Source organism: Pholis gunnellus (assembly GCF_910591455.1).
Source record: "Pholis gunnellus genome assembly, chromosome: 22".
NCBI lineage: Eukaryota > Metazoa > Chordata > Actinopteri > Perciformes > Pholidae > Pholis > Pholis gunnellus.
Window position 1 is genome coordinate 3996735 of NC_136549.1, and position 26499 is coordinate 4023233.

General features: G+C 42.3%; 1 protein-coding gene across 2 annotated transcripts in view; it reads right to left on the reverse strand.

The window, feature by feature from the left end:
* The window catches only part of osbpl8 (oxysterol binding protein-like 8), a 77227-nt gene that overhangs the window by 29054 nt on the left and 21674 nt on the right, over positions 1-26499 (reverse strand). For both annotated transcript variants that reach the window (XM_079183898.1, XM_079183897.1), the window contains exons 3-4: positions 9711-9747; positions 8380-8550 (exon numbers count right to left, since the gene is read on the reverse strand). In XM_079183898.1, coding sequence (XP_079040024.1) covers positions 8380-8550; positions 9711-9747 — 208 coding nt within the window. The remainder of the gene's footprint in view (positions 1-8379; positions 8551-9710; positions 9748-26499) is intronic.

Below are 26499 nucleotides of genomic sequence, written 5' to 3' on the forward strand. Positions count from 1 at the left end.
TGGACCAAGCTTAAAGTCTGGCAAACATAGTCACTGTGAAATACATACTGGTACATGAAGGCACTGTGGTTTAAGGCTCTGTCTGTACAGAGGGTACAGACATCAATATGAAAGGCTCTGAAGGGGTTGTTGTGTTAACGGCCTTACAAACCACGAGGTGCTAATGAACAGCCACGTTAATAGCCGTGAAATGTCCCTTTAGGACACTGGCCCTCCTCCTAATCACACTATTCTCTTCATCGCTCAGGTTTATGCAGCTTGTGAACTGTGACTGCTATGCATCAGACTGCGCGCACACACACACCATATTGAATCACAAAACATTGGCTCTATTGAGGACAGAAGATCACACCAGTACTTTGTTGACCCCACTATATTCCGCAGACGTTAACCAATCAATCAAAATTCTAATTCAAGTGGAATATCATCACACTCTCCTTACGTCGTCATACTTCCTATTTACCGTATTCAGCTTGGACAGCTGAGGAGACACGAAGGCTCTGTGTGGTGAGCACTGGTGACTGAGTGCTGCATTGAAGCATGTGCTTCTGCAGTTAAATAGTACAGAGAGCAGATGCTTTGTGTGTGACCGAGCAGACATGATTGTTTTTGTTGGCAGATATCTGTGGCACACTTGGGACACAGTCTCAGAGAAATGTTACCTCGGTGGTGCCAGTCCAGCTGCATTTTTCGCGCAAAAAATGTGGAAAGCTTTATACTTGGAGCTTTTTTTCATACGTCGATGAGAAATTGAGCTCTTTTGCATGCTGTAAGTAGCCATGTTGTGCCGTTTTAGATCTCAAACCGGGAAAAGCTGTCTAGTTGCTGTGATGAAGACTGTGAAAGATAATTATTTCTGCAAGGGCACCAGCGGTTACTGTATCTCTGCAGGAATGAATTGCCTTGGCTGGAACTGGGCCTTATCTTTAAGAACCCAATCTGCTGTTGATCCTTCCTCATATTACCGACATCTTAATCTTCCTTTCAGCGAACTTGGGACTGTTTCACTCTTTCATTTCAGCATGTTGAATGATGCATAGCATCCTGCTGGCACGACACTGAACCATGCTACCAACTGTTCGTGGGGATGTTCCATCCAAGAAAGCTTGGAGAAGTAAACAGTGTGATCCTCTCCGGAGCCAACTGTCCCAGAGCCAACTGATGAATGTGCGGCTCCGCCTGCATGACTCCAATGTGCTTTAATTAACACAGGTAATTAGGATGTTCAGTATGTATAATTCAGAACCCAGACCTCATTAACCTGCTTGCAGAGGTTCATTTCAAGTTATTTCTGGTCAAGCAAATGCTACACCTCACCACATTCACTGACTGAACATATAGACCTAATCCACAGTCAAGCATGGCTTTATCCTAGTGTAAACAAACGTTTAGTCCACTTGTACCGTCCTACGGATACAGCTCTTCTGAACTCCTGGCACCAATAAACCATTTCATGCACTCTAACAAACACATTTTCGAATTCCATCCACCTTGGTCTTAAAAGCAGTCCCGTCACAGGGACGTGCAAAACCACTAAGCGTCCAAATGTGAGTGTTGTTTTTCAGCTCTTTAGCGTGACTGGCCTGATGGAGTTACTGGTGCGACCCGTCTACCTGCTCCTCCCCACTGCATTCACGCGTATATGGTGTACAGAAAGTGTTGAATCAGAATTCTCGCAGTGCCCATGATGCCTGAAGGCAACGTGGTTGAGGAAGTTACTCGGCCTTCTTTGTTATGCTGTCAATCATGATGACACACCCCTCTCAGTTGATGCCACGCCCCCCACGCCAGATCAGGGACAAAAGTCTGAATTGAAGTGAAAAAACGATTTGAAAATGAAAATATAAAATGATAAAAAGACCCCAAATGTCAAAATATATATGAAAGTGACAAATTAAATTAAATATTTTATTCAAAACTTAATCAAATTGATATTCAACCCCAAGAAACTTTTCATTCACTTATTTTTTTTTTGAATACATTGCTGTATTTTTCAAAGTTCAAGACCACAGCTTGAACTTTGAGGTTCAAATTTCAAGACCACAGCTTGAACTTTGAGGTTCAATTTTTTTTTTCAAATGATCAAAACTATTGGTTTGGCTCCATGGACATTCCCATCAGCCTCAGCTGTCCTATTTGTTTAGTGCTAACTAGCAAATCTTACCACGCTGCCAAGCTAGACTAAGATGGCAAACATGCTGAACATCAGTATGTTAGCATAATCCTTGAATGTATGCTAGCATGCTGATGTACCCTCAAAGCACTGCTGTGCCTATTGCTGCGTTCGGAGGTCGCAAATTTTCACAGGTGAAATTTTCATCTACCAACCTACTATTTACAGTGTGCGCTTCCACTGCTGAAATCAGCATAGTTAGCATATGAATTATCGAGCCAACAAATTCTATCAAATTAGTTCACCCTCGAGTCCAAGTGGATGCACAAATCACGAGACATTTTTTAAAAGAGTTAATGGGAAACCATGAAAAACCGTGACTGCAATGCAGACAAACTATGACACAGTAACTCAAGAGCTGCAATCCATTCGATACCAGTAATACACACACTGCAGTCACATGCAAACAAACAATCTAGTCTTACATAAATGCGACAAGGGGACCCTGTAAGCCTGGGATTAGCTTCTCAACAAAGAGGCTTTTTGAACACGAGCCTACAGGTATCTCCTGCTGTAGTCCTCTCCTCCTACTCTCACTGTAACAAACAGCCAGACACTTTGAAGAATACAACGATCAAGGGTCTAGTTTCTCTCCACATTTTGTCAGTAAAAGCCATTTCACCTTGGTGTGATCTTTGTTCTGTCCTCACGAGAGCCACCTCACATAAGACATTTCACACATACCGAAATCATCACAGGGAGGGGGATTCCACGTGAGCAGGTAGAACTGGGACAACACAGACGTCAAGCGCTAACAAGCACTCCCTTGTCAGTTGGCACTACTGCACACTGTACCTTGCTTTCCTTCAGGCTAAAACGTAAAGAAAAAGTTTGCAAAGGTCAAATGTCGACAGGATCCAAATCGTCCAAATCATGCTAGGGTCCCCTCCCGCTTTAGATCCAGGTCGCGTCAGTGCAGGCAAGCCTTCGGCCGTCCAGGCAGAGCTCAGGCCCCGAGGCCGGGATATTCTCCATCGCGTCGTCCTGTCCTCCTGTACTTCCACGGACTCTTCCTTATTCGCAGAACACGTCTCGGCTGTCAAGCCTTTGTGCCTCTTAGCGCTCAGGCCTCGCAGGGCTCAGCCGCTCATAGGATGAGCGTGTGAGCGGGAGAAGGAATGGATTGGCAGTGGCTGAGAGTGTGGATAAGACCGGCCCCCTCGGATGCGGTTAACCCCGTCTGACAGGGCATAATCCCTGAGGCTGAGCCTAAATCCATGCTGACCCCCACCTGCTCTTTTGCTCTCGCACACCCACCTCACGTTACCAATCAACTAACTTCCATTCAAATATATTCTTAGTAATTTAAATCTCTTTCTCGGTTCTCTCACTATCTTATTATCTTCACTACACGGTGCTCCCCGCCCCCCCCAGTCACCGCGGCCTCTGCAGCACAGGTAGACTCTCCTGTTTACCGGGGAAGACGACGGCCAGTCAGCGAGAGGCGGTCAAAGCGAGAGCAGCGCCAAAGCGGATTGAGGGAGCCTTGTCAAACAACCTCCTGGGTCTATTTCTGGTTCTCGGTGAGTCACAATGGAAAAGAAGGGCTCACTTGGCAGCCAAACCACGGACACCAGAGTACGTCAAACACTCGCCACTCCAGCTCCATTATGAAAGTAGTCTGAATCATAAACTAATAATATCAACATCTTACTATAAATAACTTTCTATTAGAGTCTGACCAATAATATATTTTTTAGGTCAATGATATTTGATTGGGGAAAAAGATAATAATTAAAAGAGTTGTGACAAATATATGTGCTGAGCGAGACATTTGAAGGGTTGAAAAAAAACACACTTTGCTTTTCTCGCTTGTTACTAATCGGGTGACATGACATGTACAACATCTTATATGTAAATATATATGTAATACATGCAACATCTCTATGTACGATATATCTGTGATGAGTTCACATCAGGCAATAACACTGGACTTAGCCGAAATATTGGAACTAGGACCGGGCGATACAGTCCTCAACCAAAGAAATTCGTAGCCTAATAACACTCATATGACTTTGTCGACTAATTGGTCGCCAGGTTTGTAAAACTGAGTTCCTCCACAAAGAATCCCACAAAAGCATTACTTTAGATCTTGTATTTGCTTCGTTCCTTCGTTTCTTGGGCATACAGTGCCTTGCAAACACATAAACCACTTGGTGTTTTACGTAATTTTTCAATTGGATTGTATTTAATGGATGTACACAAAATAGTCAAAAATTGGTGAAGTGAATAAAAAAAATTAAATATATATACAGTATATAAATATATAAAAAAGGGAAAATGGTGTGTGACTATGTATTTAACCACTTTGCTATGAAGCCCCTAAAAAAACATCCGGTGCTGCAATTACCTTCAGAAGTCAAGGTGTCTCATGATCGGTCACATGACCTAACGGAGCACTATTAAATCCATTATCACAAAATGGAAAGAATAAGGTGCCAAGGCAGGACCAATACTCACGGACCAGTAATCAGAGAGGCAACGAAGAGACCAAAGATGACCCGGAAGGAGCAGAGACGACCACAGCCAAAGACTCAAGACTGTTGACTATGTGTCCAGCCCTCTAGTCCTTCAGGTTATTTACCCCCATCTAGTGCATTGAAACACACCTAGATATTAATCTGATTATTCCCCGACCGTTGCCAGTAATTTCATTTAAAAATATCTGTAAATGTGAAACCAGGTTTTATTTGGTTACGAAACCCAATTGGTAGAACGTTGTGATTCACCATGATGACGCCAGCTCCTTCTTCGGAGAGGGTAGAGGGAGAATTTGATTACCGGCCAAACCCCATGTAAAGTAAACAAGAGGGTTTTAGAGAGCGACGTACTCGAGTATAAATATAGCACACTGGCCAGTCAGAGGAGGCACTTCACTGACTCTGGAACAATCAAATGTGATTATGTTCCAACAGAACCTGTGACAACCATCCTCCAGAAATCATGCATGTTGTTTCCTGAGCAGCATCAAGCTAATAAAAGCAGCTGAATTATATTATAACTATCGTCATAATCCACCTTCACATGTTGCTCCTACGACTTACTTCTCAAATCAGAAATAACAGTCATCACCCTGTGAGTTTAGAGTAAAGATGGACAGTTAAACATCAGTCATTTAGGAAAAAGAAAGACAGTATTTTGAAACATTGGTCCAGAAAAAACTAATGAAGGCATACACTGTCATCACTTTGACGCAGGACCTACGGCTAGCAGAAGTGAAATCCGTTGCCATGGATACACATTTGTGCTGCAGGGAGATGAGGATGAAAAAAAAAAAAAAAGCTGTTTTGCCAACTCGTGCTTCAGGGATGCAGTACTGCTTAGAAGGTTGTAGATCTGCTGAATAAGACTAGCGGCCAAAGAGGTTTTTATTCTTTCATTGTACTCATATGAGTCAACTGGACAAACCTGTGTGCAGAACAGATGCAGGACACCTGCACAAAGGGGGACTTCAACTACTATGTTTGTTGTGAAGTGCAGGAAGTCTTCCTCTTGATAAATATACAAACACAAATGACAGAAGCTGGCATCAGTTAAAAAGCTTTAATGGAAGCTATCGCAAATGACTAATATTGTTGTGTGCACATACATCTAACATACCCACGTGTGATGGATATAATGTGTGTTATATGTTGTGTGGAGGTCAAGAAAGAGGGATGTGTATTTATTCCTGTGTTATGCTCACTCCCTCTTGTGGTTGGACTTAGGTTTACAGCTCTCTTAAAAGTTACCTCAAATTATTATTATTATTCATGCAGTGAAGCTACAGCAGATTGCTGAGAGCGCATACGACCTCTCTCTCTCTCTCTCTCTCTCTCTCTCTCTCTCTCTCTCTCTCTCTCTCTCTCTCTCTCTCTCTCTCTCTCTCTCTCTCTCTCTCTCTCTCTCTCTCTCTCTCTCTCTCTCTCTCTCTCTCTCTCTCTGAGCTGTGACCCTACAAGTTTAACAACTAAATGTGAAAGGTTTGAGTTTGAGATTTGAAATTGTGGAAGTGTAACTCAGCAGCAATCCCTTTGTTCATCAAATCTAGCAGTGAAGACAAGCCCACACAGCTTTCACATGTGATCTGGGATGCTGGCAGAATATGGAACTGGTGAGATGCCCTCTTATCTGGCTCAAAACTACCAGACAACAACAAGCCAAACACTGTTATTCAAATCTACTCAGTTGAGAGAAAAAAAAGAAGAGTCTTGAGGCATCTTGCCCTGACCATCACTGGAGAATATATTTTTTTTTTATTTCCCATTTTTGCAGCGCTGTCATAACCAAAAAAATACCTGACTAAATTAACCTTTTAACAAAACAGATACAAAGAAAATGTCCATCAAAATCTTGCAGTTCACTAACCACAGCAGAGAATCCACAAGAGGGCGCCGTGACACAAGAACAAAGTCCAAACAGTGAGACGAGGGGTGATGTAAGACCCTGGCCGGATCTACCCGTGATGAGCTTATTTCTAGACGGAGGCCCTGTAGTGTGACTCTCATCAGACCGCAGTGAGCCGGTGTTTTTCCAACGGCTCTATAGTGCAACGACAAGAGTCCGATGGTGAGGGGTCTGACCTGGTCTGGAGTTTAGGCTTATAGGTCATACACAGCCGCTATAGTGATGCTATGTGATCTACTGCATGTAAAACATTCGCTGTCAACAACAGAGTTCGAATCCAGGTTGATTGCGATCTTTCCATAAATATATTTTCTTCAATGTATTTCTTTATACGTGGCTGTGATGTAGTGCTACACTTATACAATCGTAATCCCCGCAATATATATGAGATGTGGCTTTTAGATCTCCAGCAATATGTTTGTGAATGTGTGACGAATCTGGCAACAGAGACAGAAAACAGCTGCTGCTGTTACGCGAACACAACACACGCACGGAAGGAAACCAGCAGGTTTGAAAACCAGTAGGGACGTAACACCGGCACCCACTGCATGCCCAGTGTACGTGAATAGTCACGTGATATTTGTTTTCAGGCGTTTAAGTCTGGACGGAGGTCATCTCGAAAACGATGCTTAAACGCCGTGTGGACGGAGGACTCAGGGAGCAGCAACAGAGGGGCCGAAGAGCCGCATGTGGCTCCGGAGCCGCGGGTTGCCGACCCCTGGTATTACCAGGGCATTTGTCAGTCATACTGTTAAGATTGGAAAAAAATATGAATGTGTTGGTGAAGTGTCTGCCTAAAATCTTCGGTGAGGAGCTCATCATGGAGCCCTGCCACGGACAGACAGACACACAAACACCTGCAACGTACTCAATACCTCCGATGTGGTCGTTCCCGCTACAGTTGGAGTCTCCAGGAAGACATTTTGCCACGATGACACACAGACTCACGAGGTGTAAACAAAGAAGAGAGGATATAAACCTGATCACCCTGCAGGTTTGTGGCAGTGCATCAGTAGACGGACTCATCAAGAGAGCCTGAGTCATAGCTTCTCCAGCAGGAGTGTCTGGGAAAGGTTTTAAAGCAACAAAACCTCTGAATGACCTGCATTGAGGAAGTGCAGGATTTATTCAACGGGGTAAGAAAGGCAAAGTAGAGACCACAGATATTATTTTGTGGGTTAGAAAAGTATTTCTGTTACAAAGCAAAACTAAGAGCGTCAGAGTGTCGAGTACGGTACAACTGAGTTATTGTAGTTATGTAAAACATTGGTGTGGAAATTAATATTGTGCTCAATTTACCACGATGACAGGTGAACATGGAAGAAGTACTGAGTTTGCACAGTGAACAGCAAATTAATTAGGCTTATCAGAGCACATGAGGTGATACTAAGACTTCTTACTGAAATATGGTACAATATGCTCACAAAACAGGGAAATTAGAAAACCAGGTCCAACTGTATTAATAAATAAGAGATAGTTTATGTATTTGAAGTAAGTAAAGACACTGGCCACTTGTATTTCTGAATTTACAGTAGCTGTTCTTGTCATAATACTTTGTTTTTCTTTCTTTTAAATAAGCTATTTTTATCTTCCTGAATTAGAATGTGGTGTGAGTGCAGGTCATAAAAAGCTTAAAAGAGTTGACGAGGTCATTTATGTATTATATGACGTCATAAAAAGGAAAAGGTGTTAAGCTGTGAGCATATTTTCATCCAAAAATAATCCATGGAGCTCAGTGTAATACTGCACAAACAGAAGCTGACCTATGAGACAAGTTTAAGCCGGGAAATTGCCTGCTTGCGGCGAATGGCGCATCTTACCGTGGCTGTAACTGACCCCCGGGCTGAGGCTGGAGGGGCTGGCGACGTTCTCCCTGTTGGGCGTTTGGAGGCCCGCCTCCTTCTCCCTCTCCTTGTCACGGTCCTTACCCTGACGCTGGCTCATTCTGCCTGGTGTCAGAAGGACGGTGTCATCACCGCACACCACGGCAGCTGCAGACGAGGCGGCCGGGGGACGGAAAGGATGGGAGGCGAGAGATGAAAAGGGAGGGACATGAGAGGAGAGATCAGACATGTTGCCTTCTTACTTCACATCAGAGAACATCCACAGACAGCCCTCCCGTGAAGCATCTGCTAGGCGCGGCCCTCTGTTTCATAACACATTTTTAATATCGTGTGTAACTTTCGATTTCACGAGCTCTGATCGGCTCGATACGAGTGCTTGTCCCTTATCGCTCCACCTTGTTTAGCTGGTGCTAATGAAGCGAGCAGGCTAGCTGTTCCTCTGGAGCCCATTGTGGTTGGCAGAAGACAAAAATAAATGTAGAAATTAAAACGCGAGATCCATCCCTGCTTAACGAGAGATGCTGCATGATTTTGATACACGGTATCTTCTAACAGCATGGAGTGCTGTTAGAAGATACCTGCTTATACAAAGCAGATATGGGAATGTTTTTGACATGGAACTTCTTGGCTTTCCCATAACTGCCTATTGGAATGACAGAAACTGTGGATATATTTAAATCATTTATACATATTTGTTCAAATTAGCTGAGCTACTCCACAGTCTTCCTACAAGTTAATGATTATTATAGTGGACAAAGTCCTCATCAAGTGTATTCCCATGAATACACTGAACAAATCACTGTCCATGGCAACACGCTTTCCCAGAATACACTGCTCACATGATCATGGTTGGTTAAAGGTTTTGAACCTCCACAACAGCGGTGAGAAACCAAATGGTAAGAATGTGGAATAAAAAGAAATAGGTGGCTTATACAACTTGACAAATCTGCATGTACAAAGAAAGCCCAGAGCTAAGTTAATGTCAAAGAGACTGCATGCAAATGCTACGACATGACAATCTGCAGTTAATAGTTTATTAATGAGGTTGGATAAACTTAAGCGCTGGCAGAGCAATCAAGAAATCTGTTAGGAGCCTGAGTACAGTTTAATTACACAAAAAACAGGCAAAAATAAACATTTAAACGAGCATTTGTCAGAGGAGATTGCATCAAATGGGTGCGTTTATATTAGCTCTTTGCCTTCATTAAAAAACGTCATGTTTTATCTACCCCTAAATACCCGCGCTGACCCTTCCCCTGACTGTGTGCCCTGCCCTTAGTCCTTCCTCTGAAAGGTCACTGGCTTACCGGAGGTGGCATGGTGCTCTCTCAACTCTGCATGGTGCTAGGAGGGGGAAAGAGTGGAGACCGAGAAAGAAAAGCACAAGAGGGATGAAAAAGAAAGAAAGAAAAGAGGTGATGATCAGGGAACACAGAGAGAGAGCAAGGGACAGAGAGAGAAAGGGATTGAAGATAAAGGATAAAGATTAAAGGAGGGGAAGGGAAGAATGGGGGGGGGGGGGCATCCACCATGTGTTGTTGACCAGATGTTTGCAGTGGCAGGATTGCGTGGTTGTGGGTGGCATCAGCAACGGGAGCAGCAGGAGACGCCGCAGCCACACAGGATGAAAAAAAAATAAAAAAAGAGGAGACAAGAGACAAAAACAAAAGAAAAAGCAGACATTAGTTCAACCAAAATTATTAACTGACGACACAACTTGACACAAAACAGGCAACAGATCAGGGCAATGGCGGAGATAATGATAGGGGAGTGGGCAATACAAGCAGATTGGCACATATACATACACACACATTTATACTAGCTCACAAGAGCAAATGCTTTTACTTCATCTGACCTGATAATTACTGCTGCATTCACCGACAACAACAATAAAACAACACTGAAATATCAACTGGCAAACACTTTGAGGAGTTAATGTTGAGCCCTGGACTATAGTAGTAACAGTGTTTATAGGAGCAGCTATAATGTTTACCGTGTTTAACTTGTTAGCATGCTAACATTTGCTAATTAGAATAATTGATAACTTAACACAGTGCAGGTGAGGCTGATGGGAATGTCATTAGTTATGCAGGTTTGGGTCATAAACCAAATCATTTGACAGTTTTACAATTCGACCACATGACAGCACTTCCTGAAAAGCGTCTGAATTTGTGTACAACATTTCGTTACAATCCATTGAATAGTTCTTGAGATGTTTAACTTAAACCCACAAATGTCAACTTCATGGTGAAGCAAGAGGAAAAGTCACCAAAGTCATTAGGATACATCATCTGGGAACCATGAATGTCAGTCTATTTGATATTATTTAACATGAGTAAAATACACCATAAATCAGGGCATGATTTAGGGCGTGGCTATCGTGTGATTGACAGGTTGTTACCACGTCTGGGAGTTTCCGTGTTTTTGATCAGTTCATGAAAGTTAATTCTAACATTTTGGTTTGTCTTTGGCTTTAAATATCTTTGCGACGGCCAAATTGTTGAACCTTTAAAACCACAAACTAATTGGTGACATCACGGTCACTACATCCATTTCTTTTATACAGTCTAGGATTCCATGTCAGAATTCATGTGTTTCCTGCTTTGATATTTACAGTATACATTCTGTGGACATTGGGAGTCCATTACCAGGAGTTCATTATTATACTGTAGGTATTAAAAGGATACATTTACATTTACAGTTCTTATCTCTTTCATCTAAAGATGTAAGCACATTGCAACCAACATTTTTATTAAGTCCAACCCACAGCGCAGCAAAAGGAGCTTTCATTGGCCAGATGTTGAGCTCTGGCCCCAAACACCTCCACACAGCAGCTAGCCAAACACCTCCACACAGCAGCTAGCCAAAAACCTCCACACAGCAGCTAGTCAAAAACCTCCACACAGCAGCTAGCCAAACACCTCCACACAGCAGCTAGCCAAACACCTCCACACAGCAGCTAGCCAAAAACCTCCACACAGCAGCTAGCCAAAAACCTCCACACAGCAGCTAGCCAAAAACCTCCACACAGCAGCTAGCCAAAAACCTCCACACAGCAGCTAGCCAAAAACCTCCACACAGCAGCTAGCCAAAAACCTCCACACAGCAGCTAGCCAAAAATGGGCTCTGATCACGTTTACTCACCATGATCATACAACGCATCAGCAGCAGTTACTACACTCACAATCATCTCTCAGACCTGCAGAATATTCCTTATCTCTTCAGGTGGACAAGTGGCTTTTGTGGAACTGCCCATTTAACAAGAGCTCAATTAGCACATGATCCGTGCGGCTGCAGCGGATGGCGTGGAAAACTGACGTCAGAGTCATACCTGAAACGACGCTGGATCGCCCTAATCCACAGTCAGACGAAACCCAACCACAGGCAGGCCAGCAAGGAGAGAGACCGAACAATGCCACTGATTGGATATTGCTCAGTTAATCAGGAAGGGAAAGCAAAATGCTAAGTCCTGATTGGTTACGAACCTTAGAGCCACTGTCTGAGAGGATAGACAATACTAAGAGCTGCTTACAACAATAAGGCGAACAGATTAGGTAACTCTCACTGAGCGTCAGAGGTCGATTAACAAGGCTTTGTGGGAGAGCCATCAACGGAGTGGTTTTTTTCTAATTTAATCTTGGCTCAGCTCGTTTTCCTCACGGTTGGAAATTTGGCCACTCCCTCTGGGTTGCAATCCACTGACCTACGGTCATGAGGGCACGGATGTCAGTGGGGTTTGCGACTTGAAGGCCTGGGAGGAATCCTGGATAGTTCACGGATTCATATCAACAATCTTCTGCTTTTCCCAACCAGTGTGATCATTTGACCATCGCATTTTCTCTTTGGTTAAACAAAAGATAGACTCATGGCAATTGTTGCCAACTTCCTCAACTGACAGACTTCATACTCTTTATGAAAGCCTCACCTGATGATTAGTGCTGATTCATTATGCAGATGAGTGTGTGGGGGCCGGGTGGAGACTGACGGGAGAGACAAAGTGAGCTGCTATGAATAATCTCAAAGTGTCACTAATAAAAATCAACTGTGACAAAGCAGCCTCAGAGGAGTTTTACTGCTACAGTGTAATGAGAGACACAGTTGGATCCCTACATGTGGCAGGCCTGTATTAGCATCTGAAAAGCTTTCTTGACTATACATTGACAATCAAGCAGCGGAGGCTGGTGGGTGACTCGACTACAGGGGTGCATCTAATTGCATGACAGGCCAATCAAAAGGGTTCTTTCTAGTTCAAATGTGACTCATTCAATACGTAGACACGTCCGGGAAAAATAGCTCATTTGATACTTTGTAAAATCTATTATACGTACAGCAAAGTCAAAGAAGAGGCATTGTAAAAAAACATCGAACTTCCACTCCCATAATAAAATCGAATCGTTGTGCGAAGTGTAAGAGGTCAGTGACAATACATGCTCACACCACATAGGGGCTCTGAAAGGACCCCCAAACCTCTTATCATATTCATGTGCAGCGTAGCCAATTTTCTCAAGCTACGGGCAAGATATGATGTGCCTCGAGCGATTGAGAATGTGTGGGTGGGACAGCTTCCTTCCATCTCAATAATACTGCACATCTAGCAAAAAGGAGCCAGTGCATTAGGTTTAGTTGTCTTCAAATGTGCAATCGCATCAGAAATTCCAAATAAGACTGGTTGGGGGAATCTGGTTCAATTGCACAGTTTAGAGTCTGAGAAAGTGTTAAAATGCATCTCTCCAGAAAGAATCTAAGCTGTCGTTAGAGAGGAAGTGGTCTATGTCTTTCTGCCAAGCTGCTTGTATTTTGGTTGAAGGGGCACAGTTCAGGCCTTATATTTAATCACAGAGAACCGATACGGGCCATCTTTAGTTATTGGATTGAAGGCAAGAGCCAGATCGATTAAACTGGTGTCAGGTGCCTTGGGAAGGCGGGATATTCGACACTGCATAGTGGGCCCTTCAGTGGGTTAAGTCCAGTTCCAGTTTTTGAACAGTCCAGGGATGTTGCTTATCAATTTCAATAGTGTTTTGTATGGGAACATCTTCTTTCATGTGCCACAATAGGATAACCTATTAAATATACTTTTAGGGCATTCCAAACTGTGAGGTAGGGCATTTAAAAAGTTTGAGTTGAAGAAAAATTGCTCATCCATTAAAAGGTTTCTACGTGAAATTCAGAGCATTAACATAGCAGGAAAAACAAATGGTCTCTGTAAAGATATAGAGTGCTGCAGGAATGAATCCTTAAACCCAGAAATTAATTACATTTTGGCACTTCCTGACCCCTTAATGTCTATTTTTTTTAATGGGTTTTAGGTTAGATGCCTGAAATAATCACTTTGAATGACACAAGCTTAAGAGATTTAAACTTTTTGTTCTACCACATAAAGTACTACTACTAAAATACTAGCCGTCGCCATGTTGAGAGCCACGTGAAGGTGCTAGAAGTATCCTGAATTTTTAGTTTACCACCTTTAATGTTTCAAAACTTTTAATCAGGAGCTGACCTGGGAGACTAATTCATCAATAAATACATTTATTATTTCTTTATTTTCTGGAATTGTATGGTGAACATGCAAGAAAAAATAAATTTTTACTACATTCACTTTAAAAGGCTCTTCCAAAAGTGTCTGACTGCTAAAAAAAAAAGCACACTCACACCGAAGGTCGGATTACAGACACGGAAAGATGACAGCTGACAATCATAATGTACGTTTTAACAAAATCCAGATGACTTTCCATAAACGGTCCCATACGTCTACCCTGTCTTTTTGTGAGACAGCAGATGGACTTTGATGACCCAGTTTTTCATTTAAGCGTAAACCAAACATCAGGTCTTAGACAAACCGGAGGAATAAAGCAATCCATGGCACCAGGATGTTAGCAGATATGGTGCATTGTGAGACTAAAAACACAGAAAACAAGGCTGGACGTGGCAGGTACTGCTGCACTACTGGATGGTGAGCAGCCTGCTGTGTTAGATAAAGGCAAAGTCAGATGATATGACTCAAAGCAAATAGACGTCACGGTGACGACTCGCACATTTAGTTACCAAAGTAGTCTGCCGTTCTGCTGCGAAGGACGAAACATAATTCGACCTTGGGTGCAGGTGTATTCACATACGAGTTGTGCAATCATTGCATCGCCTCTCTACCTCAGAACAGGCAAGTTTCACACTATTGATATTCAGAATTTGTTTGAGCAAATGTTTTGTCGAATGTTTTAAGTGTGTATCGCTGCATGCATGTCAGACAACCTCACCTGGATTAACAAGAGGTAAAATAAAAACAGAACAATGACAACGTCACCTAAAGGTGGTTTGGTTGTCGAGGGGGAAAACAGAAAAAAGCTGTATTTTAATACACGGTGACATTTCACTGTCTGAGAATTTTGTAAAGGCAGAATTTTTCTGTCTTTTATCTGGCTTTCAGACCAAAGCCGACAGCCTGCTGTGTCAGTGACACGACATACAAGGACAGCAGAGGAGATGCTCTGAACTAATACTGAAATATCTCAAGTCTTGTCTGAGGCAGGGAGGGAGCAGGAAGTAATGGTGCGAAACATTTCTTTTTTCTTCTTATTTTGAGAGAAGCTGATTTTGTGGGCCACTAGAGAGGTATTCCTTTTTTTATTATTAATATTATTTTACCAGTACAAATGTTTCCAATAGCTTTTCTCAGCATATTTTATAGCCATTTTGTTCCCGCTTTTCTTCTGTTTGGCACCTTGCGAAGCATTGGTGACAAAGCCACTGGTGCTGGTGCTGGTGAGTCACTCTGTGAGCTTGTCCAGGGTTCCTACTCTTTTCTACGAATCCTTTTTCAGGACACTTTCAGAGATGATCGCCACTCACCAATATGTTCCTTTCTGTGGAAGTCTGATTTACAAGTTTGCTGGGATTATTAACTCCCAGTGACTCTTCGGGTTGTCACACCATACTTTAGCACCTTTACGAGTAATGTTAAGTGGAGACTTTAAGGAGGCTAATCGCCCACTGTGAGCTGCCAATAGCCTCTATTTATCCGGTGTTCTGACCCCCGGCTCACCCAACTCTCTCAACAAAGCCCGACACATATTTGAAACCATTGCTCCTGGCCAGAGTTGAATCACAAACCTTAAACCTTTGCAGGCAAAACAAGCTAGCAAGCACGTCAACTTTAGCATCTAGAGCAGACATGCTAATCAACCACTGTTTCTAGGACTTAAATAACTAAGAGTAGCTTGTTAAATATACCCTTGTCCATAAACTACCCTTTGAAAGTTAAAACGATTGATATATTTCCTTATCCATTCCCACACTCTACATTGCTTCCCACCAACACAAGTTCAGCATAGTAATTCAAAATTCATCACAGAGTTAATCAACCCACAGCCAAACTACATAAAGTAATTAGCACAAAAATGACCCTATATATTGTATATACTGTGTAACAGAAAATACCCTCATCTCCTCCAAACACTGCCTTTAACGCAGCACGCTCTCTCTGCCCCTGGAAGGCTGAAGAGTGCTTACGCTGGATAAAATGCCATGACATATTACATAATGTTTAAACATCACTCGCAGCAGATTTATGACCCAGTTTCTTTTTAGTAGCAGGGAAAACAGAGATAACAGTTTTTTGTTGTTGTTTGTTTTTCGATATCTGAAGGGCACCTTTTGCCATTTATTCAGCTTTGAATCAAAACATGTTGATATAAAGGCAAAACATAAATGCTGGTCTAATACTGAATGGACTGTCTTTTGCATTTAAGGCAATAAAGATTTAAATATATATATAAAAAAAGACGCTCAAAGAGAAAGAGAGCAACGTCTTTCTACGGTAGGAGCAGCTGAGTCATTTGTGTCGCTAACACTTAGTATTCTGAGAGATCCAGCGATGGTTACTAATGTCTTTATTCTATTAGTTTGGTTACACTGCTGTATACTCGTCATACTGAATGGTCGCTGCAAATACAGACGGGGCAAATACAGGCCCTTTAGATGTGGTGACAGCGAAGGCCATAGTCTATATGATTCACATCATTTCCATGCACAGAACATTGAGTTAGCGCTGGTTCCCTGTATGGAAGCGTCTTCCACATGGCTGTATCCTTAACAGCCACAAAGGGCAGAACTTGGCACACTGTCAGCAAGAAGTGAGGATTTAACACAAAAAACGCTGAGTTATAATAAATATAACTTTCAAGCAGTATCTTTTATTTATTTTTTTACATACAATTGTTGGTTTGTGCAGCTTTAATTGAACCCTAGCCCTATTTATAGGCCTCTGCTCGAAAATGTCATACCCATACTCAAAGGGGCTTATCTTTCTAACTAAAAGGTCTATTTGAATAATTTCAATGGAATAATAACACTAACACTTGTGAGATTTGTTAATATGTGTACATATCAGTGTATATGTTACTGGTTAATGCTGAATGAAGATAGCACACAGCTCAAATTGAAAATGTTCAGGTTCGCCTGAAGAAAAAAGCATTTTAAATCGATGCTATTGATTTGATATGATGCAGACGAAGGCCTAAACTCTCCCAAATCATAGCACAACATGTCAGCAGTCCTTTTAAAAAAAATATGTGGCTTTGATAAAGTGAAGCAGGCCAGAAATATCGATGGTTTTGTACAGGTCATTCGACGTCAATTCTGATTTTGGAAGCAGCACTTTCAGCCGTTTTATTGTAATTTTATATGCTATACATTTCACTTCTTTTATCACTAATAGTGTTCAATCTATCTAATACAGCAGTTTGGCATCATTTTGAGAGCCTGGGCCCTATATGAACCTGTAAAACAGGGCTCATCCTCGTCTCAGTTCCAGTTTTACAGACTACAATTGAACCTTACACAGCCTTCTGATTGGTGGATGTTCGCCTACGACACAGCGTTGAATGCGGAAGAGTCCAAGGAGTGTAATGATACGTTCTTTGAGTTGATTGACGGAATTTTAAGCCATGGCGCGCCCCCAAGGGTCAAACCCATTGGCCAAAATGAAAAAGACAACCTAACCTTCATACAAGCTCATAGAGACTCAGATTTTTCACACAACGAAGGAGAGAGACCGGCAGCACATGGCTGAAAGGATTAATTTTGGATTTTTGGCGATTTTCTTCCAGAAAACCATCTCACGGTGCGAAGTGTTTACAATTTTTTGCTCTTTGGCGGTGTGTTGATCTGTGGCTTATGGAGCGCAACTTGTTAATGGTTTGAAGCAGAGGAATTTGGAAGATATGGTTGGATTCAGTGTGGAGTCCTCATGCTCTCTGATATGCGGTGTGTCTATGAAAGTGCCGTAGTTTTTGATTGGGATCGGTAACAGAGAACATAGCTGTGTATATATATGTTTTTGAGTGAGTAAAATAGCTTACATGGTCCATTTTATCAGAATTTCTTTGTTACGTAGGTTTTTGATATATCATAAAATATAATTTCATTCGTTCTCAGAAGTGATTTGTACTACATGTGTGTATTCTGTCGCCCCCCCGCCCCCTCCCAGCCCCCTCCTAAGGGGGCTCTTGGAGACAGGAGGTTAACTTAAAGCTGCATTAACTGCCAGCAAAAATACAATGAACACAGTTTGGCTCCCTACTATCTCCGGACCCCTAAAGTGTTAGCAAACAGTTAGCAACATGGAGAAACGGAGCAACATTAGCATTCTTTTGAAATCGTGTTTCAGGGCACGTCGCAAATGTTCGTCTGATATTTCCTCTGCTATGAAAGACACTAAAATTGAGTTGATGAAGTCGCATGTTAACGTTAAATGGTGACTTGCTGTTGTGTAGCTACTGGGGTTGCACCCTGAGAGTGAATGAAAGTAACAGGAAAGTACCGTACTCATTTTGTGGTTTCCAGGCAAGCCTCAGCACATGATGGTATCTGCTATCTTGTTTCATTTTCTGTTTCTGCCCTAATTAAGCAACCTGATACAAGCTGTCCTCTACTGATGTCCTAATAGACTTTTATTCTGTGGCGATCAACAATACTGAAACATTTTTTTAAAAGGGTGTACTTGCATTACGATGCCATTAAGTCAGTGGCATAAAATGGTCTTAAAATGTAATATTGTCTACAATTATTTCTGGGACAATATAAGGGCCACCAAAATGATTTATCGTGACAGGCCTGGGACTAGTTCTCTAAGGAGGTAGAATCATTATCAGAATCACGAGAGAATGTCCGCCTTCATTTCCTGCATGAAGACTAACACCTGTAAACACCTGACATCAAAACAAGGCAGGAAGGAGCTCCAGCTGGTTACAGGGGAAACACTCAGACTCCTCTGTAGGGCTCGGGGAATGCTCGAGAGTAACCTCCAGCACATGTTAGAATTAAACTGACCCGAGTTCAGTTAACAGCCACTTGAAAGCCAAAGTCACATTTCTATGGAAAAAGCAATGATCCTGATTAGTGACAAATCGTTCAAGTTCTTCTGACCACAGCAATGACACATGATTGTTCGTAGACCTGAAATTAAATTGAGTGACGACAAACTGTGTGTTTGTCGTCACTCAATTGTACTTTAAAATCTTACTCTGTAATTTGCAACAAATAGCTTCTGGGTTGTCACAGATGAGCGAAAGTCACAGAATGCATAAAAAAATATATCCATGAGGAAAAAAGAAGCAACATAACAAAACGCCATTTCATCTGTGCGAAGCAAAACTTTGTGTCATTTGTGCCTTGACAAACTGCCATGACAGTGCATTCCACCAACTCCCAAACATGACGTACTCTGCAGCGCTAGCTGAGTGTGGGCCAGCATGCGGTAGTGTGAGAGAGGCTTTATCAATCAAAGAACAATGACACATCTGTCAGTCCATGGCCTAGGCGGGGGGGCGGGGGGTATGGACCTTGGGAGACACCCATATGTGGGCTGATTTACAGCAGGACTGGAACTGCAACTCGCACCATCGATAAAATAACTAAATCACGTGGTACCAGAGAGTGTGGCCAAGATACTGTCCAAAGTAAGGCTATCCATTCAATTGAACAGAAGGCTGAAAGGTAGGATTTACAATCTATCAGATTGAGCAGCCTTCAGTGCCGCATGTATTCAAATGTCTGTGTCGACTGCATGGACAGAGAATAAGCAAAGATTGGGAGCAGATAAGGACTTAGCGAGCTCAAATTGCATACAAGAAAAAGTTAATTGTCACGGTTGTCTGCATTAAGATGCTTTGCATCTCAGTGCTCTGGGGACCTCACTGCAGTGCAAAGATAAATGACAATGGATACACGAGTGCATGCGCAAACACACGCACCTCTTCATCCGTATATGTATGCACGCATCATACAAGCACATAGACAAAAACTCACAGTAAGTCTGAGACAATCAAGAAAATACTTGCTGAGCCTCATTTATATCAAGGAAATATTGATTTAATGTCAAACCTATTGTTATTCTTTGTCTTACAAAGAATGGTTGGGGAATAATCACGCTTACGGATGTAAACAGGAAGTATAATAATACCATGGAGATAGAGAGCTAGCTATGGGCGACAATTTGAGCCCAGATTGTTAGCGATTAGCAGCTCCAGTTTGCAGCGTACCCACTGATACGGACAACTGTCACAGGAATACTTGATACTGGAGAAAATGCTCAAATGTGATGCTTCTCAGGACAGTTCTGCAGATATAATGAGTTTCTTTGTTTTATGATGGCAGATGTATGGACATGAGAGATGTAGACATCCTCAGGAGGTCACCATCTAAAAATAAGTGTATCGTGTCTGTGTGTTATGATGTGAATGCGTTATGACTCTGGTTTTTGACTCAAATTGCAGCAATTCACCTCAGGCAATTATCTCTGCCTCACTCCTCTTCCTCCGCGCCTCCCTCCTTCATCTATTCCACGCCTCATTGGGAAGGCGTTTCTCACAGTTTGTAATCCTCTGGTCTAGAATGAAATAATTAAAATATGGGCCAGTCTATAATGTAGTACGAGTAGGATTTGTCAGTTGCGGTTTGTAAATACAACATTCAAAGTTGGCCCCTCCTCCCTGGCTCGCCGACCCCAGAGTCACTGCCGTTTTGGAATTAACTTTGTCCGCTTGATGTTTCGTAATGCCATATTTAAGTTTTTTCTGCTCTTGTGGCATCTGGTCACTAAGTTTTTATAGAGGTTGACGTCCAGAAATGTCCCGAACACAGCTATGTGTGGAACGTGTGCAACGCGTCCTCCAAATGGACAGTATCAATGAACAACTAAGTGGCACTGGTGTGGACTGCAACCAAGAGTTAAGGTGCCTTCACCGTGCTTTTCTTTCTTTTTGGCACTCTTTCAATACTTACTTTTCACTAGATCCCATCATTTGCTTACTTGGCTTCATGAATGGTCACATATTTTAAGTATTCTTTTGTTATTAGCATTGAAGAATAAAGAGAATAACTTTACCTTTTTTAAATTTGCTGAACTACAATTAAATGTAGAGCATTTAACTTCTGCTCCAGATATGGGTGAAGGAGGACAGAGAGGAAATCCATGAAGAGATAATTGTCAGCAGAAGGGCATATTTCTGACACTGGAGCAAACCGGAGCAATCCCACTGGCTTTCTGTTTGTCATCCTCTCTCTCCATTGCAACATAAAACCAAATGAAGTTGCCTCAGAGGCAACTGGGAAGCAAGTAGATAAAAAAAAGATGCCTGTTGGTTGTAGGGTCTACAGTTGTTTGGACAATTTGTGATAATTGTCTTGTACATGGTTTTATCTTTCATGAGGAAGGACTCGACATTGGACCTCACAGGCTGCAGACAGCATTTCAGCACATCAGCCTTCAAAGTAGACTGAGGTGGGGGGTAGCTGGGTAGGTCCATGGGCCTCACATAGAGTCTCAGTTTCATCACTGCGGGGGGGGTTTAGGGACGGCATGGAGGTGACAGGGTAAATGTTCTCAAGAGGAAGAATGGCAGCAATATAGAAGATCTACAATGGATGTGATGGAGAAACGACACTTTAAAAATTGGGGTTGGACAATCAGCACTTAAAAGATCTTATGATCAAAGTCTTTACAATACAGAATGAACGATTCATTTAGTCTACGAATCAATGCCCATAAATCTATAATGTGTTCAATGATACATTAGCTGTTGTCTTCACTGAAGGCTGTTTGGTTGGTGGAATAAAACAAGCCAATCAGAGCTTTGCACGCAGGATGAAGGTTGAAGACGTCATCTTCCTGTGCCAACGACATAAACATGGCAACAGGCATGGCTTCGTCTCAACCAGTTCCAGCAACACATGCTGCATATTATCAATATTGCTTCACAAATAAAAATCCAATATCATACCACCTTTACTGCCTACTTAATTACTTAACTTGAGTAAGCTTTTGAATGCAGGACATTTACTTGTAATGGAGTATTTGAAATCCTTCAAATCCTTTTGCTACTTTTACTTAAGTAAAGGATTTCAATAATTGCTCCACCAGCATGAATCTAAAATCTGACTGAACAAGCAAAATGGCAATTCAATCTGATTACTACATGTAATGTATATGTTTACATTAAAGTGTTTTGGTGGTCTGAATTGAAAACGGTCACTTAAGCTCACTGTGTAATATCTTTGGATTGCTTGTTTCTAAAACGATTCCCTGTCCTGTTGTAGGAAGTTGCATCGAGTTAAAATTCCGGACTCCGGCAGCTGTTGAGAGTAAATGAACACAGGCCTCGGCCGGTACCATCAATCTGATTACACTCCGGCCCAGCTGCCTGCACTCCTGTGCTTCCCGCAGAGCCTCTTTTGTCGGCAGAAAAAAAAAAAAAACACCATTCCTGGAAATCTGTTGTTGTGTAACTGCATCCCAGCAATAGATAATTGGTTAATTTGCCCTCATTCCAACAAGCCACACACATGGTGACACATTTAGATAGCAATTAAGAATCCTGGTTGGCATTTCTTTTGCTGTTAATTCATACCACATGGAAAATCAAAACACTGTACTCGAAAGCCTCACTGGGTTCTTAATGGGACTTCTAGAGAGGGTTGCCTTAAGTAGCGCTCGTGTTTCTATAATGCACTGGATTTTCCTCCATCCTCTGTTGCAAGCAACCAGATACCGACCTCCCCACGCGGTCATTAGCCTTGATTAGAGCCCTGGTTTGGCTATCAGCCTACAGCAGGCCTCCCAGTACAAACACAGTCAAGGATTCATCTGAAAGACAGGACTCTTAAGCAGGAAAATATTGTGCTGAGCGACTCTCTCCGCCACGCTAATGGGAGCAGCATGATCTGTGTTAGCTATCCACGAAGCCCTTGAGCAGAGTGTGGCATGGCTTTGCTCGGTGACAATATATCGAGAGAACGGCGAGCAGAAGCAACTCAGCAGACTCTGTGTCAAAGAGTGAAACTTTATCACAAAGACAAGCCAGGAGTTTAAAAAGCTCATATTCTTTTTATGGCAACACATAACAAATTATTTTCTAAGGCTGACTGACAGTTTTTTTTTTTAATCTGTCTACATCTGCACTGGAACAAATTCTTCAAATGCGACTGCACGCAGTATGATGAACTTCTACTCGGCCTCACGCGCGGTCCAATCCACCCGCTCGTGTTTCCCGCTTTGACTTTAGATGGTGTTGAGGCTCGCTCGAAAGAAAGAGAGGAAATGCGTACCGTGTGTCGTGAGCTCGTCGCCGCCACAGCTTCTCAGTCAGACTAAACCTGGTACGACAAGCCACTGAGCTCAGCCCCGTCTATCCCACACACACTGACACACACACCAAACACTGAAGGGAGGAGACAAGCCAGAGAGCAACGAGCAAGCGAGACAGTTCCAGCCTCTCTCTCTGATGAGTGCCCTTTCCTCTTTTTCTTCTTCTTCTCCTCCGACGAGTAATCGTCCTACTTTGTAAATGTGTTACATCCTTTGCATTTGTTTACTCTTCCTCAGCTTTTAGTCTGGAATCATGATCTTCCCTCTTGCTATCACCCCGTCCATAAAACTGATTCCTTCATCTACTCCTCTCTCTTAGAAACCTCCCATCAGGCATTTTCGACGTACAATGCAACTCTTTGACACATGTTTTTCCGGCAAACATCATCTGACACACGAACCAGCGAAACACCACGCAGCCACAAAACGAGGAAGTGGTCTGTCGCCCGTTTATAAAGGGCTCGACTGAAAGCCACAATGAGGATCTAGTTGAAGCCGCTATTGGTGCAGGTCGGAAACACTCACACGGCTCTTCCTCATGCTCTTGTTTACAGAGGCCCTTCTGCGCCAATAAACCGAAGTCAGCGGCCCAATCTCCCGGGCCCAATCTCAGCGGCCCGATCCCCCCCCCCCCAAAGGACGACGCATGCACGATGCAGCCGCCCTGTGACCTTATTACGGGCCTAATAACGCAAGCTTTAATGCACTCCTGTGCTACCATTTCCATTAACCTGCTTAAATGTTTGCCACACACCGCAGAGCGGGGGCCGTTTAAAGCCACGTGGAATTGAACGTACGCCGGAGAGTTTGTCATTACTGTAGACTCATTAACCAAAAGGATGGTTTTTGTAGAGGCAGCAACACAGTCCGGCCTTCCATAGGAGTGAATAATCTGCAGAACCAGATTCAGCCGAATGGCTTCCGTGTCATCAACAAACACATGTAGTGTCCTCGGGCAAGGTGAATCTGTCTGCTGTGTTTACTTTGCACAACAGAACATTTTTGTCAGTACTCTGCAATAAGAACAAAGGGGACGGGTAGTTTATTGGCTCTAAAGAATGGTACAACATGACTGCAGCCTGCTGTTCTCACCAAATTTGTCTCCAGATTGCTTGAAATATGATTTCAAACTTGATAACTCAGTTGGTGGCAGTAAAATGTACTGTAAAAAACTTAAGATAGTGTGAAAACATAACAAATCACGTTTTGTTTACTTATAATCCTGGCAAGTCACTTCAAAGCCACAGTCTGCTTTGGCACATTTTCTGTTTGCTAGTAGATACGTAAATGTGTCTGTTGCATTCTTTCAAGGGTGGGCTGGTGACGGTGCCTAAAGACAGGTATGACAGTGGTATCAGTCTTCTGAAGGCCTTTACACATCAGGGGTGGGGCGAATAAATGGCATGGAAACGTGAAATATTCTAGGGCTTTTATTGTGAAAAGTAAGGCGTGGCTCTGGTATGCGCTGCCTTTGAAACAGTTAGAAAAAAAGCAATGAAGTTTTGCCACCCTGGTTCCGAATATGGAGTCTTTGTGTTGACTGTTTGGATGTGAGTGAAACAAGCTTTATGAGTGTGGGGCTGAAAATTAACACCTACATTTCGTCAATATTGGAAGACTCAGTTCTATTTTGAAGATGCATTAGCTGTTGTTTCGAGTACTGAAAAGCTTATTTCACATAGTGGAAACTGGCAATTTGTTTCTTATCAGGCCTACAAAGCAACAGTTGTAACGGAGTAATCTACATCTAGTCTGCTGAGAGTATGAACATGATTCACATCATGGGGTTAGATGAAATCTATCATTTGCATCTTGACAAAAAAAGGACTGTTCCTTGCAGTGCTCCACGGTGGCAAAGCAAGTCACTAAAACTTCCTTCAAGACGACTGAAAATAGTAAAAATCAAATACAAAAACTGCAGCACATTCAGAAATGTAAAGCTCATTTGCAATTTAACACTGGCCATTTTAATTAGACTAAAGAGCTCAGCTGCTGGCAGGAAACTCCTGCTGAGTGCGATTCAGTCTGTGACTTTGACAGCGTTTCTTCAAAGAGGAAGAAATAACAAAGCAACCATTTATGGTAGTGAGTGTGGCAGGAGCAAAAAAAAAAGAAAATCAGTGATTTGGTGCCGCATTATTCATTTTCTTGAGAATAGCTGCAATTCAGTTATTTTGAAAGATGCACAATCTTCTAAAATTAAAAGGGCATTTATTTAGTGGCTCAAAACGTCCCCTACTTTAGAATGCTGAGGAGTCTCACACCCACATCAAGTACATGGAGACTGAACAAGATGTTCGTCTCACGTAGCCTTACCTGGGCTAGTTCAAGCCCCGTTAAGATGCTGCTAGACTACTTAAAGTTCGACATAAAACACTGTGCTAAAACCCTGTGCCAGGGAAACTTAAACTTTATTGTTTATCATCCCATACAACTGTACACAGCACAACATAGTGACATTTCAACTTCTGCATTTAACCCATCCTAATCATTAGGAGCAACTTGGGTAGTCTCTGCAATATACATCGATGTTATATCAATGTTGTAATATGAGACTTAGATTTTGGATATAGTCATTTTTAATGTTTCTTTTCTGGTTTTAAAGGCTGTATTACAGTAAAGTGATGTAATTATCTAAACTTACCAGACTGTTCTAGCTGTTCTATTATTTGCCTTTACCCACACAATGAGATTTATCAAAAATAACCAATGCACCTCAATATTGAGGTATTTGGTCATACATATTGTGATTGTGATTTGTTCCCGCATCGCCCCAAACAACCCGTTTATTGCCTTAAACTTGGGCTTCAGTTTCTCACCCAAGGATACTTCGACATTCAGACAGTAGGAGCCGCGTATCGAACCGACGACCTTGTGATTAAGAGGACCAACCGCTCTACCCCCTGAGCCACAGCCGCCCCCAAAACACCAAACAAAACAAAAAGCATCACGATCCAATAAAGCACACAGACTGCTTATGCTAACATCCCATAAACAAGAAGCAAGGCTATCAGATACAAATATACAATCAACGGGTTGTTTGATTTCGTACACTTGATTTATCTATTATTCTAATTTATTGTTGCAGCTCAAACAATTCAGATTTCGACCTTACTTCTTGGGAATTTAAGCTTTCATATTTCAATATACATCAACATTAACCGCTAGGAACATTTGTTTATGTTTTGCCATATCGCAAAGACGCATTCAGAATACATTTTATGTCTGGAATATTCCACGGTATAATATCTCATTCATGCACTGCTGCATTTCTCCTCCACCCTTGGGAGGAAAACATAACAGAAAAAAGTACATCATCCCCCATATGACATTCTGTACACAGTGGGCACTACTCTATATCGGACTATAAAGTACCTGCACATAATAGCTACAGGATAGACTTGTAAAAGAGGACACATATAATACACCATGTCAGACACGATTGCCTCTTCTCA